The sequence below is a fragment of the Callorhinus ursinus genome, unplaced genomic scaffold, assembly GCF_003265705.2.
Source record: "Callorhinus ursinus isolate GAN/ISIS: 27379988/994484 unplaced genomic scaffold, GSC_fseal_2.0 scaffold12, whole genome shotgun sequence".
Lineage (NCBI taxonomy): Eukaryota > Metazoa > Chordata > Mammalia > Carnivora > Otariidae > Callorhinus > Callorhinus ursinus.
The window spans coordinates 38,321,040-38,336,629 of record NW_027397074.1 but is presented as its reverse complement, the minus strand read 5'-3'; the positions used below and the strand labels follow the sequence as shown (position 1 = coordinate 38,336,629).

The 15,590-nt window shown below is 43.3% G+C and overlaps 1 protein-coding gene across 2 annotated transcripts in view; it reads left to right on the top strand.

The window, feature by feature from the left end:
- Positions 1–15,590, top strand: part of CDCA7L (cell division cycle associated 7 like) — a 41,993-nt gene that overhangs the window by 15,607 nt on the left and 10,796 nt on the right. For both annotated transcript variants that reach the window (XM_025873000.2, XM_025872999.2), the window contains exon 2: positions 12,988–13,128. In XM_025873000.2, coding sequence (XP_025728785.1) covers positions 12,988–13,128 — 141 coding nt within the window. The remainder of the gene's footprint in view (positions 1–12,987; positions 13,129–15,590) is intronic.

Genomic DNA, 15,590 nt, shown 5'->3' with positions numbered 1-15,590 from the left:
TTCACATAACATCAAATTAACCATTTTTAAGTGAACAATTTATGGGACCTTTTGGGTCTGGCTTCTCATTACTTAGTATAACATTTTGCAGGTTGACCTACGTCATAGCATGGATCGGTACTTCATCCTTTTTATAGCTGAATAATAGCCCGCTGTATATTGTGTATACTACAGTTTCTTATCCATTCATTTGTGATGGACCTTTTGGCTACTGTAAGTAGTCCTGCTATTAACATGCATGTATATGTATCTGAAACAGCTGTTTGCAGTTCTTTTAATTATATATCTAAGAATGAAAGTGCTGGGTCAGATAGGAATTCTGTGTTTGACTTTTTGAAGAATCCTCAAACTGTTTTCCATAATGGTTGAACCATTACATTCCCACTAGCTATGTATAAGTGTTCTGGCTTCACTAGATCTTCTCCAACACTTTTTCCTTATGATTTCTGGACTCTAGAGGATGTGAAGTGGTATCTTGTATTTTTGATTCACATTTCCCTAACGACTAATGATGTTGAACATCTTTTCATTTGTATATATATATATTTTTTTGGGGGGGAGAAGTATATGTCAAGTCCTTTATGCATTTTTTGATTGGATGGTGTTTGTTGTTGCATTGTAGGAGATCTTCATATATTCTGAATGCTGAGTCCTTACCACTTACATGTTTCGCCGCTCTTTCTTCCATTCCATGGGTTGCCTTTCACTTTCTTTTTTTTTTTTTTTAAGATTTTATTTATTTATTTGAGAGAGAGAATGAGATAGAGCATGAGAGGGGGGAGGGCCAGAGGGAGAAGCAGATTCCCTGCCTGAGAAGGGAGCCCGATGCGGGACTCGATCCCAAGACTCCAGGATCATGACCTGAGCCGAAGGCAGTCACTTAACCAACTGAGCCACCCAGGCGCCTGCCTTTCACTTTCTTGATAATGTCCTTTGATGAAAAGATGTTTTCAGTTTTTTTTTTTTTTAAGATTTTATTTATTTATTTGACACAGAGAGAGAGAGAGCACAAGTAGGCAGGCAGGCAGGCAGAGGCAGAGGGAGAAGCAGGCTCCCCGCTGAGCAGGGAGCCCGATGTGGGGCTCGATCCCAGGACCCTGGGATCATGACCTGAGCCGAAGGCAGACGCTTAACCGACTGAGCCACCCAGGCGCCCCAAGATGTTTTCAGTTTTGATGAGGTCCAGTTGAATCAGTTTTTTTCTTTTGTTGCTCATGCTTTTGGTCTCCTATCAAGTTTAGGCTTTTTGATTGAATTAAACACTAAATACTAATTAGTAGGTAGTTATTTTATTGAAAAATAGCATTTGCCTGGAATGTCATTTGTAGGGGTATGACAAGCGGTGTGCCCTTGAGTAAGTAGTAGGCTAAGGTTTGCTCCTTTCTGAGAGGAGGCGCTCCAGCTGATGGATGAGATCTTGTCACACTCTGCTCATCCTTGACTTAGGATCCTCTTAGCTATAAATAAATAGTTCATATGCTCCATCACTGAGTTGAACCATATTTTCTGGAGGTTTTCAAATCTCACCGCATATACTTGTAAAAAACTAACTACCCTGCTTTAGATGTACATGACCACGTTGGTGTTTTGAAACCTCAGGCCCTCTTGTCCTACCACCAGTTGTGTACCAGGGTGCTTGTCTCGTCACATCCACCCCGTCCTTGAGCGTGCCCTTAAGGGAAAGAGAGCATGGCTAAGTTGCTAGTTGAGAAGGGAACTTGTCCTAATTTCTCTTGCTTTCATTACTTAGGGTGGTTGAAGGCTTTATGTTCCCTTTATAGTGAATTTTCTTTCGTTTACTTATTTTATCTGTGTGACTCTTGGAACATTTCATTTTGTAAGTGCTTTTCATTAACAATAATTTATCTATTTGTGGCAGATGTTTTCTCCCAAGTTTGTTTTTTTTTTTTTTTCCCCTGGATTTGTTTTCTTTTAAGGCGACTAGAACTCTTAAGTGGTCCATGATACTACTCTTTTCCATTTTGATCTCCTTTATGTGGGGGCTTAAAGTCTTCCTCATTCACGGGCCAGCTGCATATTCACATAAATTCTCCTCTGTGGTTTGTTTACCTAATTTTAACTCTCTGATCTTCTGATTCGTAGGTAGTATTGGAGAGAAGCAAAGTGGACTGTTGAATTCACCTCAAATAAGCAGTTTTGCCAACATCCTTTATTGACTTACATCTCTTTCCCATTGATTTGTGGTGTTTTTCCTATCAAATTTTAATGATATATGCTAGGATCCATTTCTAGGCAATCTGTATGCCCCACTGTTTCTACATCATTTTCTTTCTTTCTTTTTGACTAAGGCTTAATTTATATACAGTAAATTTCATCCTTTTTAGTTTTCAGTCCTATGAGCTTTTTGTGTAATCACTATCACCATTGATTTTATCACCGCTCAAAAATTCCCTCTGACCTCTCGTGTCAGGCAACCGTTGATGTGTGTTCTGTTTCTCTAGTTTTGCCTTTTCTAGCATGTCTGTTAAGTGGAATCAGACAGTATGTAGCCTTTTTCACTAGGCCTAATGCATTTGAGATTTATCCGTGTAATTGTGTTTATCAGTAACTTATTCTTTTTTATTGCTAGCTTTAGGCCATGGCATGGATGTCCCCCGTTCTGTTAATCCATTCCCTTGCTGATTTGGATTGTTTCTGGGTTTGGAAATAAAATTGCTGATGAGAAGTTTGTTGTGAACCTAAGTTTTCGTTTCATTTGGGTAAACACCTCGGAGCAGAATTGCTGGATCATGTGGTAAGAGTATGTTTAACTTGATGAGAAGCTGCCAAATTGTTTTCCAAAGTGGTCCTACCACTTTGCGTTTCCACCAGTCGTTTAGGAGAGTGCCAGTTACTCCAAATCCTTGTCAGTCAGCACTTGGTATTGTCGTATTTTTTTAAGCCATTCTAGTAGGAAGATAATCGAGTCTCATTGTGGTTTTAATTTGCATTTCCCTAATGGCTGTGGATGTAAGACATTTTTCATGTGCTTATCTGCCATCCTGTATCTTTGGCAAAGTGCTCACATCTTTTGCCCATGTTTAAATTGGGTTCTTTTCTTTTTGAGTTTTGAGGGTTCTTTATATATTTTGGGTACAGGTCCTTTATCAGGCGTATGGTTTGTAGGTATTTTCTCCCAGTTAGTTGGTTTTTCTTGTCATTCTATTTAAAGTGTTTTTTGAAGGGCAGAAGCTTTTAATTTCGATTGTCTAGTTTATAAATTTTTAAAATCTGTATTCTGCTTCTGGCGTCATATCAAAGAATTCTAACCTAAGGTCACAAAGATTTTCTCCTGTTCTAGAAGTTTCAGAGTTTTAGGTTTTATATTTAGGTCTTCTCTATTTTGAGTTAGTTTTTGTAAATGGTGTAAGGTATTGTATGTATCTTAGGGATCGACCAATTTAATCGTAAGAGATTTAAAGAAATGACAGTGTTTGTGATAGAAAATGTTGCAAAACAACCCTATTTGTGGAGGATTGAAGGAATGCTTTCCTCTGTGTAAAAGGTTCTTTCGCAGATGCAAGGTAGTACACCCTGCAAATTCTGCTTTCCTTGCTATCAAAATTGCTTTGAAAACACTTAATAAGGAAAATGCAGTAGTGTGCGCAGATTTCTTCTGTGCTCTTCCTTAGGGCTACAAATGGAATTTGTTTCCAGGTGAAATATATGCAGTGTTCCTGGAATAAGAAACATTTCCTGAAGCTTTATCAAAATCAGCTCTGGAATCAATTGGCCTTTAAGAAGAATCTATTTCTTTCCTTCAAAAACTAGTAGATGATAAATATGTGCCTTCCAGTTAGGAGGTGGTATTTCTTAATCTAGGAAGAATACATTCATATATCATTGAGATCTAGAAAAGCCTTAATTAAAAAATTATACTTAATTTTAAAAGTACAAAATTTTAGATTAATGATAGACTCATTTCTTTTCAAGGGTGAATTCTTGATTGAAAAGCAGCTGGTGGTTTGAGGCATCTTTTTATGGCTTACTAGTTTTCTCTTTTTAATTGAATTTTAATTAAGGGTTAGGCTGAGGTGGTTAAAGAGATACAGAGAGCCCCCAAGCATTGCTTTGTGTTCCTCAAGAAATGCTGGAAGGGCACCTGCTAAATAGGAAGCAAGCAGCAATTTGGCAGGATTGATTTTTATTAGTATAGCTTAGTTGGGAGAGAACAAAGCCAGATTTTAAACCAAGTGCAGTTCTGCAGACGGCTCGATCTCCCAGACTTGCTGTTAACTTCAGGGTTTCAGAGCCCAGGTACTTGGGTTCAGGGTGTGGTGCTGCCAGGCATGCAAGCTGAAGCCTGGACTCAGGAGCTGATGTTTCTGAACCTGCCTTAGGGTGAAGCACTGGGTTCTTAAACCACATGCCCCTCAAGTGCTGGTAGCACGAGAAGTGGAAGGAGGTCTAGACTTGCTCTGGGAGTTTGGGAACAGATTGCATTCATTTAAGGAGGGAAGATTTTCTTTGTTAGTGTATACAAATGCAGCAGACTTTTGTGCGTTGACTTTATATCCTGCAACTTTGCTGAATTCCTACATGAGTTCTAGCAGTTTTTTGGTGGAATCTTTTGGGTTTTCCACACAGAGTATCATGTCATCTGCGAAGAGTGAAAGTTTGACTTCGTTTTTGCCTATTTGGATGCCTTTCATTTCTTTTTGTTGTCTGACTGCTGAGGCTAGGACTTTCAGTACTATGTTGAACAGCAGTGGTGAGAGTGGACATCCCTGCCGTGTTCCTGATCTTAAGGGAAAAGCTGTTAGTTTTTCCCCATTGAGAATGATATTTGCTGTGAGCTTTTCGTATGTAGCCTTTATGATACTGAGCCCGATGTGGGGCTCGATCCCAGCTCTATCCCTACACTGTGAAGAATTTTAATCAGGAAAGGATGCTGTACTTGGTCAGATGCTTTTTCTGTATCTTTTGAGAGGATCATATGGTTCTTGTCCTTTTATTAATGTAGTGTATCATATTGATTTGCAGATATTGAACCACCTGTATCCCAGGAATAAATCCCATTTGTTTATAGCAGCAATGTCCACAACAGCCAAAATATGGAAAGAGCCCAGAAGTCCATCAACAGATGAATGGATAAAGATGTGTTATATACATACAATGGAATATTACTCAAGTATCAAAAAGAATGAAGTCTTATCATTTGCAACGACATGGATGAACTAGAGGGTATTATGCTAAGCGAAATAAGGCCATCAGAGAAAGACAAATACTGTATGATTTCACTCATACGTGGAATTTAAGAAACAAAACCGATGAACATAGGGGAAGGGAAGGAAAAATAAGACAAAAACAGGGAGGGAGGCAAACCGTAAGAGACACTTCACTCTAGAGAACAAACTGAGGGCTTCTGGAGGGGAGGTGGGTGGGGGATGGGGTAACTGTTAGGGTGATGGACATTAAGGAGGGCCCTTGATGTAATGAGCACTGGGTATCATATACAATTGATAAATCACTGAATTCTACCCCTGAAGCTAATAATACACTGTGTTAACTAACTTGAATTTAAATAAAAATTTTTATTTATTTATTTATTTATTTGAGAGAGAGAGAATGAGAGATAGAGAGCACGAGAGGGAAGAGGGTCAGAGGGAGACGCAGACTCCCCACCGAGCAGGGAGCCCGATGCGGGACCCGATCCCGGGACTCCAGGATCATGACCTGAGCTGAAGGCAGTCGCTTAACCAACTGAGCCACCCAGGCGCCCAAAATAAAAAATTTTTAAAAAGGATGATTTTCTCTGCAGTTTTAAATTTTTTAAGATTTTATTTATTTGACAGAAAGAGACAGCGAGAGAGGGAACACAAGCAGGGGGAGTGGGAGAGGGAGAAGCAGGCCTCCCGCTGAGCGGGGAGCCCGATGCGGGGCTCGATCCCAGGACTCTGGGATCATGACCTGAGCCGAAGGCAGACGCTTAACCAACTGAACCACCCAGGTGCCCCAAATTATCTTCTAAAGTTGGTCTTTTATTGCAGAATTTTAAAAAATTGTGGTTAAGGTACACATAATATAAAATTTATCCTTTTAATAATTTTTAAGTAGCATTAAACACATTTAAATTGTTGTCAACCAGAAAATGTTGGGCAAGCAATCTCCAGAAGGTTTTCATTTTGTAAAACTGAAACTCTCTACCCATTAAACAACCCACTCCCCTCCCCCACCCCCGGCAGCCTCCCTTCTACTTCCTGTGTCTGTCACTTCGAGTGCTCACATGAGGTATCTCATATGAGTAGAATCATAGTATTTGTCTTTTTGTGACTGGCTTATTTCACCTAGCATAACGTCCTCAAGATTCATTCATGTTATGGCATGTGACAATTTCCTACCTTTTCTTTTTGAATTAGTTGATGCTGCTCATCAGTTAATCAGATGTTAGTTAATTAAATACCTCGAAGTACACAAGACTCTGTTCTTGGTGCTGGAGGGGGGCAGTCTGGTGAGAAAGATGGCAGGGAACTCAGGAGTCCACTATGAGAGTTGACTGTCCGTTTGGGAGGTTAGGATAGGCATGTGGCTAGCTGGCATGGCGTGGAAAAGGCCACAGCCCACGAGACAGGACCAGAAAATGGGCCCACACCTCTGTGCTCTGAGCGAGTATTCTCTGTGTCACCAGGGAACTTGCTACAACTGTGCAGTCTCAGGCTCTGCCCCCACCACCCGACAGACTGTGTTAATTTTGTGGAGGTATAATTGACCTGTAACATACTAGCATCAGGATTTGATAGTTTTAGAATTTCCTTCCTAAGGCTGAATAATACTTCATCATACGTGGCTCTGAATTTTGTCCGTTCTTCCACTGATGGATCACACTTGGGCGGCTTCCCCTTTGTGGCTGTTGGAAATTGTGCTGTTGTGAACAAGGGAAGGGCAGTTTTTTAATTAGTTAATTGATTTTTCTGCTCCAGTCGGTGAAAGGGAGACTTGATTGAGGTGCCAGGGCCTTGAGGCAAAGTCAGAGCCAGTGGCGGGGCCTCGTGTGACCTTGGGGCGCAGTTGTTGGCGTGGAGCACTTCCTGCAGGGGTGCAGGCGAGCAGAGCACTCGGTGGCAGATCATCTTGGGGCAGTTGGTTTCTGGGCCAGCTGGCTGAGGGGAGGCTCAGTGATGCCGAGCGCGGCTCAGTGATGCCGAGCGCAGGGTGCACTCTTTCTGGATACTGTGGGCTGAGAGAGTGCAGGCATCCTCCAGCTGTTCAGCTGCCGAAATCGGACGCTGCTGATCATGCGGATGCCCTCCTTGTCTTGGATCTTGGCTCTGACGTTCTCAGCGGTGTCCCTGGGCTTGACCTCGAGGGTGCTGGTCTCGCCCGTCAGGGTCTTCACAGGGATCTGCCTCGCTGTGTCCACAAGGCCGCCACCACCACCCCACCGCTCAGCCGCCTTGTAGAGGAAGAGGGTGGCCACGCTCTTTTTAATGTGAAGTTTTTCTTTTTACTTCGTTTTCTTAGCACTCCAGTGTCCACTGCTATTTGTACCAGACGCTGGTAGATAGACTGTTGGTAATATTTGAAAGTTTGCATTTAAAATGCCCTTGGTGTTCTACGAAGCACCATGAGCGCTGCTGAGCTCTTTCCCTGAACGAGTGTGAGGTCCAGCCGGTGGATGTTTGCTTCTTACCTTAGAGGCTGATGTTACAACACTGGGAGATTTCTCAGCAAGACCAGGATTCCTGGCTTCCCTGGGGGGGGGGGGCGAGAAGGGGGTTGAAGGTGGAGCACACGGGACCCCCGTTTCTGCATGGCAGAAATGAGCTACTGCCTTACCACCCTCCTGTTCAGCCCCCAGAACTGCTGAGCCTGCATCTTTGTTTGCGATGAGCTCTGAGGTCATGTTTAGGGCTTGCACGTGATCTGCAGTCCTTTCCGAAGGAGGAGCTGTGAATGGGACTACTTTGTACGTAGATGGTCTGGGTGAAAATCTTCAATTCCTCTTTTATAGGAATGGCATAGAGTGCACCTTTTCACCCTGTGCCCCTTCCCTAGGAAACAGACAAGGGCAGATGTGTGTCGATACCGTCAGTGTGGATTATTGATAACCTGCTTTAGGCCAGGCCCTGTGTGAGGTGCTGGGGACTCCGTCCTCGTCGCTGTACCCTTGTAGGGGGTTTGGCTCGCAGCCCCCACCTGACTCTTGGTGATACATTGTTATCCCAGCAAGGACCGAGGGCACAGATGTGGCGAGTATATAGGATGTGGCGAGTGTATAGGAAAGGAATAGAACAAATGTATGTACTTCAAAAAATTATGAATCATTAAACAATCTTTTCACTTTCAGAAGGGAATTTTCTTGATTTCTTTTTGGTTAGCTGGATTGCAGTTATCTTAATGTGCAAGTTTGACTACGTAAATGTATCGGTTGGCAGTTTTTAATATTTTCTTTTCAGTTACTTTAATTATTATTATTAGTAGTAGTATTTTGTGAGTGTTATGATTGGGGTTGCAATCAAATGGAGCATAGGCTTCAGAGAAAAAAGTCTGTTGCACTCTCTGTCTACACGATGCGGTGACCCAGTGGATCCCTGGTGATCTGCACAGGGAAATGACAACACCTTGGGCCTAACGTATTATGATATTGCTGAACTGCTCACACATTAGAAGGGTGTTCCCGTGAATCTTTTAACAGGTGCCTTGCATAGAAATCCTGATTTCTTTGTCAACTCTGTTAAACAGTGTCTTGCAATGAAGACACTTGAATATCTTATGGAGATTTTTGCTAAATCTTGGAGCTTGTGACCGAAACTCTTCTCTTAACACCTTGTGAAGTTAGGCAGCCAGAAACCCAGCCCTGCGTGCCCCAAGAATGCGTACTGGTTTTTGCTTTTTTCAGAGTGTGTCCTTTCCTTTTGTTCCTAATTGGTAATTCCAGCCCCCCTCGTGGCACCTGTGGAGCAGACTCTGGCGCAGACGCAGAAGTCCTAGATGAGTAGGGAGGATTGGGGGGTGTGGGGGGGACGACACAGGCTTCGCTGCAGCCGTACCCAGGCTGATGCAGATGCCGCGGGAAGCAGTTCCTTCACATTACCAGCCTTCCAGGTGCTTCCATTAAGTCATGGCAGGGCATGCTGCTCCTCCTTTAACCTTTTTAGGGTAAACAAGCTTCTGGGCCAGTGGAGCTTTCTGGTTCGTAGAATGGGGTAAGTCAAAAAGGCGACGACGGAAGCCAGCCCCGGCCGGTGTGTCTCACTGCCCCAGTAGGGACGGACCTCGGGGCTGTTACGTAAAGTGTAACACACTTACACTGTGATAAGTATCATTTATGTTTCTCTTGTTACCAGTGTTATCTTGGCGTGTTGGTTTCATGACGAAACAAAAAAGTATCTTTGAAAAGATAAGAGGGGCCAAATACTGTTTAAATTTACCTCCTTATGAAAAGTTTAATTTTTCTCCCAAGAACCGTTTCAGGGTTTGTTAGGAGCTTCTCAGCATAAATGGGGCGGGTTTTTTTTTGTTGTTGTTGTTGTTGTTACTGTTACTGGAACTCTACTTCTGTGTCTGCCCCATCGTCCCAAGCGGTGATTTCGTTAGATGGTGGGAAAGTGTGTTAACCCGCTGACACCATTAAACTTGGCATATTCAATTTCTGGATTTGTGTTCTCTGTAAACCAAATGTTAGACTTCCTTTGATTGAACCATTGACTTTCTAATCATTTTTTAAACAAGCATTAAAATCATGATAAAAATATTAGAGATTAGTGATCTCTTAAATGAACCTAACTGTAAAATTAATTCAATGCACAGAAAAAAATTCAAAGAATTAAAGTAACTTAAATGTTACTGTGTGTGCTAGTGCCCCACGATGTGGTCTAGGGAACCCCGAGGGTTGTACAAGGACAGAGTTATTGTGAGGGGTAATAATTCTAAATGCTTGTTTCACATAAAAATGTCTTGTTGCAGTCGAGGCGCCTGGGTGGCTTAGTCAGTTCACCATTCATCTCTTCATTTCGGCTCAGGTCATGATCTCAGGGTCGTGAGATCAAGCCTGCTTAAGATTCTCTCTCTCCCTCTACCCCTCCCCTTCCTCTCTCTCAAAAAAAAAAAAAAAAGGTATAGCAGTAAAAATTATTATATTAAAATTTCAACCCTTGAGGGCATCTCTTTAATATTCACATGATGAAATGTGAAGTATTAAGTACCTTTGCATCCCCACGAACAGTGATTGTCAGATTATCTCAGGGCAAAGATCTAGGAAATAGCGGGACTATATCCCAAGGATAGAAAGAACTACAAAGAAATCTTATACTTGATTGTTGTTGACGGTTATTGTTGGTAGTGGTGTTGGTGGTATAAGTTTGAAACTGTTTTGTACGTATTGTAGATGAAGCAAATGGGTAAGTGTATGAGAAATACTGAGAGTTGGAGCTTTCATTGTGGGGGAAGGGAAATAATGTGGGATTGAGGGAGGTGAGGAAGAAACCTGCCATTTTGGATTTGAATTCAAGGTGTCACCGTGAATGTGTGATTTAAGACATTTAAAAGATCCTTACTCTGTCCAAAGAGCCGAGAAGTAATGATACTTAACTAGCAAGGAGCATACCGAGTCCTCACATCTGATTTCGGAATGCCTGTGCACCTTGGGGAAGTGGCTGATCCCAGGGCTGGGGCAGGTCAAGTATAAGGCTAGCTTGGTACCCTTGTGCCGGAAAGCAGAGGTGCTCAAAGACCATTAGGGTTGTGTCAAAAGGACACAGAAACTGGCTTGAAGGAGCTCCCAGTGGCCAAATTTAGGACAATTTGAGCATCAGAAAGAAAGGTGACAATGGATCATAGCCCGTGGAATAAAAAAAATTCTGTGAATCCACATGGGAGCGAGAGATGCAGAGAAAGGGAGAGACAGCAAGAGAGAGAGAATATTGTGTTATAGAAGAATGCCAGCAAATATATGTAGAATGGATAGAATTTGAAAATGACCATTTTGCAACCTCTAACGTGTAATCATTGATTCAGGTAAGAGCTCTCAGTGGATGCCAAAACCAGAGTGAATTGTTATCAGTCGGGGGGAAGGATAGTCATAGAATATCAAATATCACCGTACATACTTCTTACTAAATACAAAGGGGAAAAGGTATTTTTGCTAAGGAGAAATATGGTACATCCCACCTTAATGTAATCAAAGAGCATTACCACTAAAAACGAGAGACAGCAAGACATTTGCTTTCTAAGAATGTAGTACTACCTGTGAAGTAGTCATCGTTTTGTCAAAGGAAAAAGAGGACCTGTGAAAAAAGACTTTAGAGACCTGTTGACCAAAATATGGACCTTATTCAAATCATGATACGAGTAGACTGTGTATGTGCTGATGATACAGGGTGAAATGATACTGTATCTTCATTTGCTTCAAAATAATGTGGAAGGGGGGCAGCTGGGTCGGGATACAGACAGAACAAGATTAGCCATGGCACAGAAGTGCTCCGACGTCCGTGTGTGTGTTCATTATACTGTCCTGTGTAGGATTGTTTGAAAAATTACATAATTATGTTAAAAAACACTAATAGGGGATAATCTGATATTTTGTGCCTCTTTATGCATTGCATTGAGAAGTGCATGTCATCTGTATAGAATTGTTGCCGAAAATATTTCGCTTAAATGTATTAGGAACCAATCAGATAAGTTCAGAACGTATGACATTTGATAAGGCTGTTGTCTTGGGCTATTTAAATGATGTCAGTGTTATGAAAAGCAACAAAAAATAGTGTCATTAAAAAAACAATGCATGGTCTTTGCTTGAATGGATCCCCTTTGTCCCCCAAAAGTTATTAAAGACATTTTGGGGACAGTTGCAGACATTTAAATATGAACTTGTAGTAAATGATACTATTGAATTATTTTAGGTATGATTGTAGTTTTATGGCTCTAGGAGAGTGTTTTTATTTTCAGGAGGTATGTGCTAAGGTATTTTAGGGTGAATTAGTATGATGTCTGCCGTTTCCTTTAAATATACACAGGTTGGGGCGTCTGGGTGGCTCAGTTGGTTAAGTGTCTGCCTTCGGCTCAGGTTCATGATCTCAGGGTCCTTGGATCGAGCCCCGGACGGGGCTCCCTGCTCAAGGGGGAGTCTGCTTTTCCCTCTCCCCTTTGCCCCTCCCCCTGCTTGTGCTCTCTCCCTCTCTCAAATAAATAAAATCTTTAAAAAAAATAAATACACATGGATTATGTTGACTCATACCAAGTGACTGTCTAGGTCAGAAACTGAAATACTAACAAATGCCTATGGTTCCACTTGATGTTTGTTGAAAGAGACAGAAAGCAAACGTGGTGACACATGGGGGCTCCCCTTGAAGAATATCTAGATGTTTGTACCATTCCTTCACCTTACTCTGGGTTTGAACTTTTTCAAAAGAAAGAGTTAGGAACAAATAGTCAACATATGAAAGTGAACTGAACAGATACATACTTGTTAGATGAAGTGTGCTGACAACATTCCCAGAATACCTGCCTATAATGTATGTGTTTAAATTCTCTTGGAATTCTGAAACTACTCGATTGAGAATATAGATAAGGAACAAAAAAGCTACTTATTTCATTTTATGAATTTCCATGTCTGAATCAGCAGATGACAACAGAAAAAGAGCTGTAGGTGGAAAGGAAGAAAAGAGGAGCTTAGTAATACTGTATTTTGACATAGTTGACAATTTAAAGACAAATCCACTTGTAGGAGAAAAATAGATCATTGGTTTCTCAGAAACCGAAGACTGTTTATTTTTTGTGAAGAGATCACACATGGCTTCTGTCTAGGTATGGCCTTGACATTGTTTGTAAGATAGGATAGATCTCTAGAGTTTGAGAACAGTCTTGTCCTGCCTTCCCCCACCTTCAAGCTGAAGCACATTTTGCTCTGGGGGTTGCTGGGCTCCCCGGGCGACCACAGCAGATCGATAGAGCTAGGAGATGCTAATTCCTCCTGCTCTCTAGAAAATATCCCTAAGTGATGATAACAGCCCCTGGTTTGATCCTTCTTCTTTTCTGAATCCAAAACAGATCCCTAAAGAAGTGGCTGACATCTTTAACGCCCCCAGTGATGATGAAGAGTTTGTCGGTTTCCGAGATGATGTTCCCATGGAAACCCTCTCATCAGAGGAGAGCTGTGATAGTTTCGACTCACTGGAGTCAGGGAAACAGGTACGGATGCTTCCTTTCATGGAAGGCACGGTCTTCTGGAAGCCTGGGTCTTGGTTCGGATATTCTTTTATTTGAATTTGGTCTGAGATTGGTGATAGTGCTTAACTGTCGAGCATTTATTTTATAAGCGTTTTGCCTTCATGTTTCAAGAACCAGTGAGAGTACCTAGATCACTTTGTTTAAGCCCTTTCTGTGTACGATAATTTTTTTTTTTTTTAATGGGGCCTCCCATGATCAGATCCATTTTCTTTGCAACCTCAGGGCTGCAGACTGCCGAGGCTGCATTCATAGTGGTCCTGCTCAGCCAGCAGGGAAGGGCTGGGCCCACACAGCAGTGGGCCACCGCACAGTGCTGTGCAGGACCATGTGGTTGCCATGAGCCAGTCGTGTCGCCGTGCTCCCGGAGCATGATTCTCTGGGCATCTCACTCTTGGAATTGCCAGGGAGGGCGTTATTCTTTCTTGAATTACTTGGATCTCTGGCAAACACAAGTTACATTTCTCTGAGAGCTGGTTTCCTGGAGGTTTTTGTTGTGCCTTAGCGGGGAGCATGGCCAGTCAAAATTGCTAGCCTTCGGTGGCATTTTCTTCTGCGTTCATCGTGGCTCTTAAAATTCTTCATTTTCCCTGGACTGTAGCCTCTCTTAAAAGACTGTAAATTAAACCCTACCTTGCTTCGACTGGGCAGGTGCAGGAGAGGCAATAAATTATATAGGGAAGTACCTGCTTGATCGCGTGGCTGCCTGCGCATGTTCTGGCCTCTGTGCGGGCGGGTCTTGCCCCCCGGGTTCAGGGGCCTCCCTGGTCTCTGTGGTCCACACTCTACGTGCTGTCTCATTTGACCCGCCAGCCACCTGCTTCCACTCCCCCTGGTCTCTTCCTCTCTCTGGAAACAAAGCAGCTTCCATATCTTGGCTGTTGTAAATGTAATGCTGCAGTAAACGGGGGTCAAATTACGGGGTTTTTTTTTTGGGGGGGGGTAAATACCCAGTAGTGAAATTACTGCATCATAGGGTAGTTCTATTTTTATTTTTTTGAGGAACCTCCCTGCTGTTTTCCACAGTGGCCACACCAACTGTATTCCCACCAGTAGTGCGTGAGCACCTTTTTCTCCCACTTTCTTCTCCACATCTTCACCAACACTTGATTTTAGCCATTCTGACAGGTGTAAGGTGATACCTCATTGTGGTTTTGATTTGCATTTCCTGTTGATTAGAGAGGGGAGCAACCTAAGTGTCCCTCAGTAGAAGAATGGATAAGGAATCGCTGAGGATATGTACAGTGGAATATTATGCAGCCATAAAAAGGACGAGGTTTTTGCCACTTGCGGCAACGCGGATGGACCTAGAGGATAGTATGCTCAGTGAAATCAGTCAGACTGAGAACGACAAATACCACAGGATTTCACTCATGTGGAATCTAAAAAATACAATAGATGAGCAAAAAGCGGATTCAGACTTATACAGAGAACAAGCTGATGGTTGCCAGCAGGGACGGGGAGGGAGATGGGCAAGATGGGGGAGGAGAGCGGGGGGCAGGCTTCCAGTGACTGAGCAAACAAGGCACAGCACAGGGGATATAGGCGACGATCCTGTCGCCGAGTTGGATGGCAGCGGACGGCAGCTACACTAGTGAGCGCAGCATGAGGCCTAGAGAAGGTGAAACGCTGTGTTGTGCCCCTGAAACTAACATAGCACTGTGTGTTGACTGTACTCAGATACCAAAATCTAAAACAAAAAAGCCAAAGCAGCTGCTTTTGCTGCTCTGAGCACTGCTCGTTCCGCGCAGTCAGGCCTGCCCTGCTCCCCCTGCCGAGGTGGGGACGCCAGTGTGCCCGAGATGGCCCGTGACCGTGTGCTTTTTATACAGCTCCCCCGGAACTCACGCACCTGCCAGGGACAGTTTCACGGGGGATGGAACTGACGCTCAGGGCAGCAAGGCGACTCGTCCAAGCCCCCACGTCTGAGAAGTGTCCAGGCCGGAATGTTTGAAATCTGGGAGCATGACTTGGCAGCCTCGTCCCTCTCACTGCTCCTCTGTGCTGCAGGGGACCAGAAGCCGCACGGACACCCTCCCTGTACACCGTTCCGCTTGCTGTAGGCACTGGTCCATGCTGTGCGTTCTGCTTGTGTGTCCTCTCCTCATTTTTCTAGTCTGCCCCGGTGCAGATCCAGTTCAGATGCTGGTGCTGCCTGAATTTTTACCGGATTTCCTTCCTTCCTCCCTCCCTCCCTCCGTCTCCCTCATGACACTGATCCTCACCTCTGTCGCACTGCCCCACTTAAACCCTTACCTCCTCAGTGGGAGGAGGCGTCTCGTACGTGAACGATGCTGTCCAGCTTTCCTGGGTTGGACTGCTTACTCGTGTTTGCCTTTCATGTTCCGTGCGTTCAGCACCCATTAGTGAATGAGTCCCCGCAGGGTGGAATTGAGATGGGAATGCTGGTCTAACTGGTTCAGCTC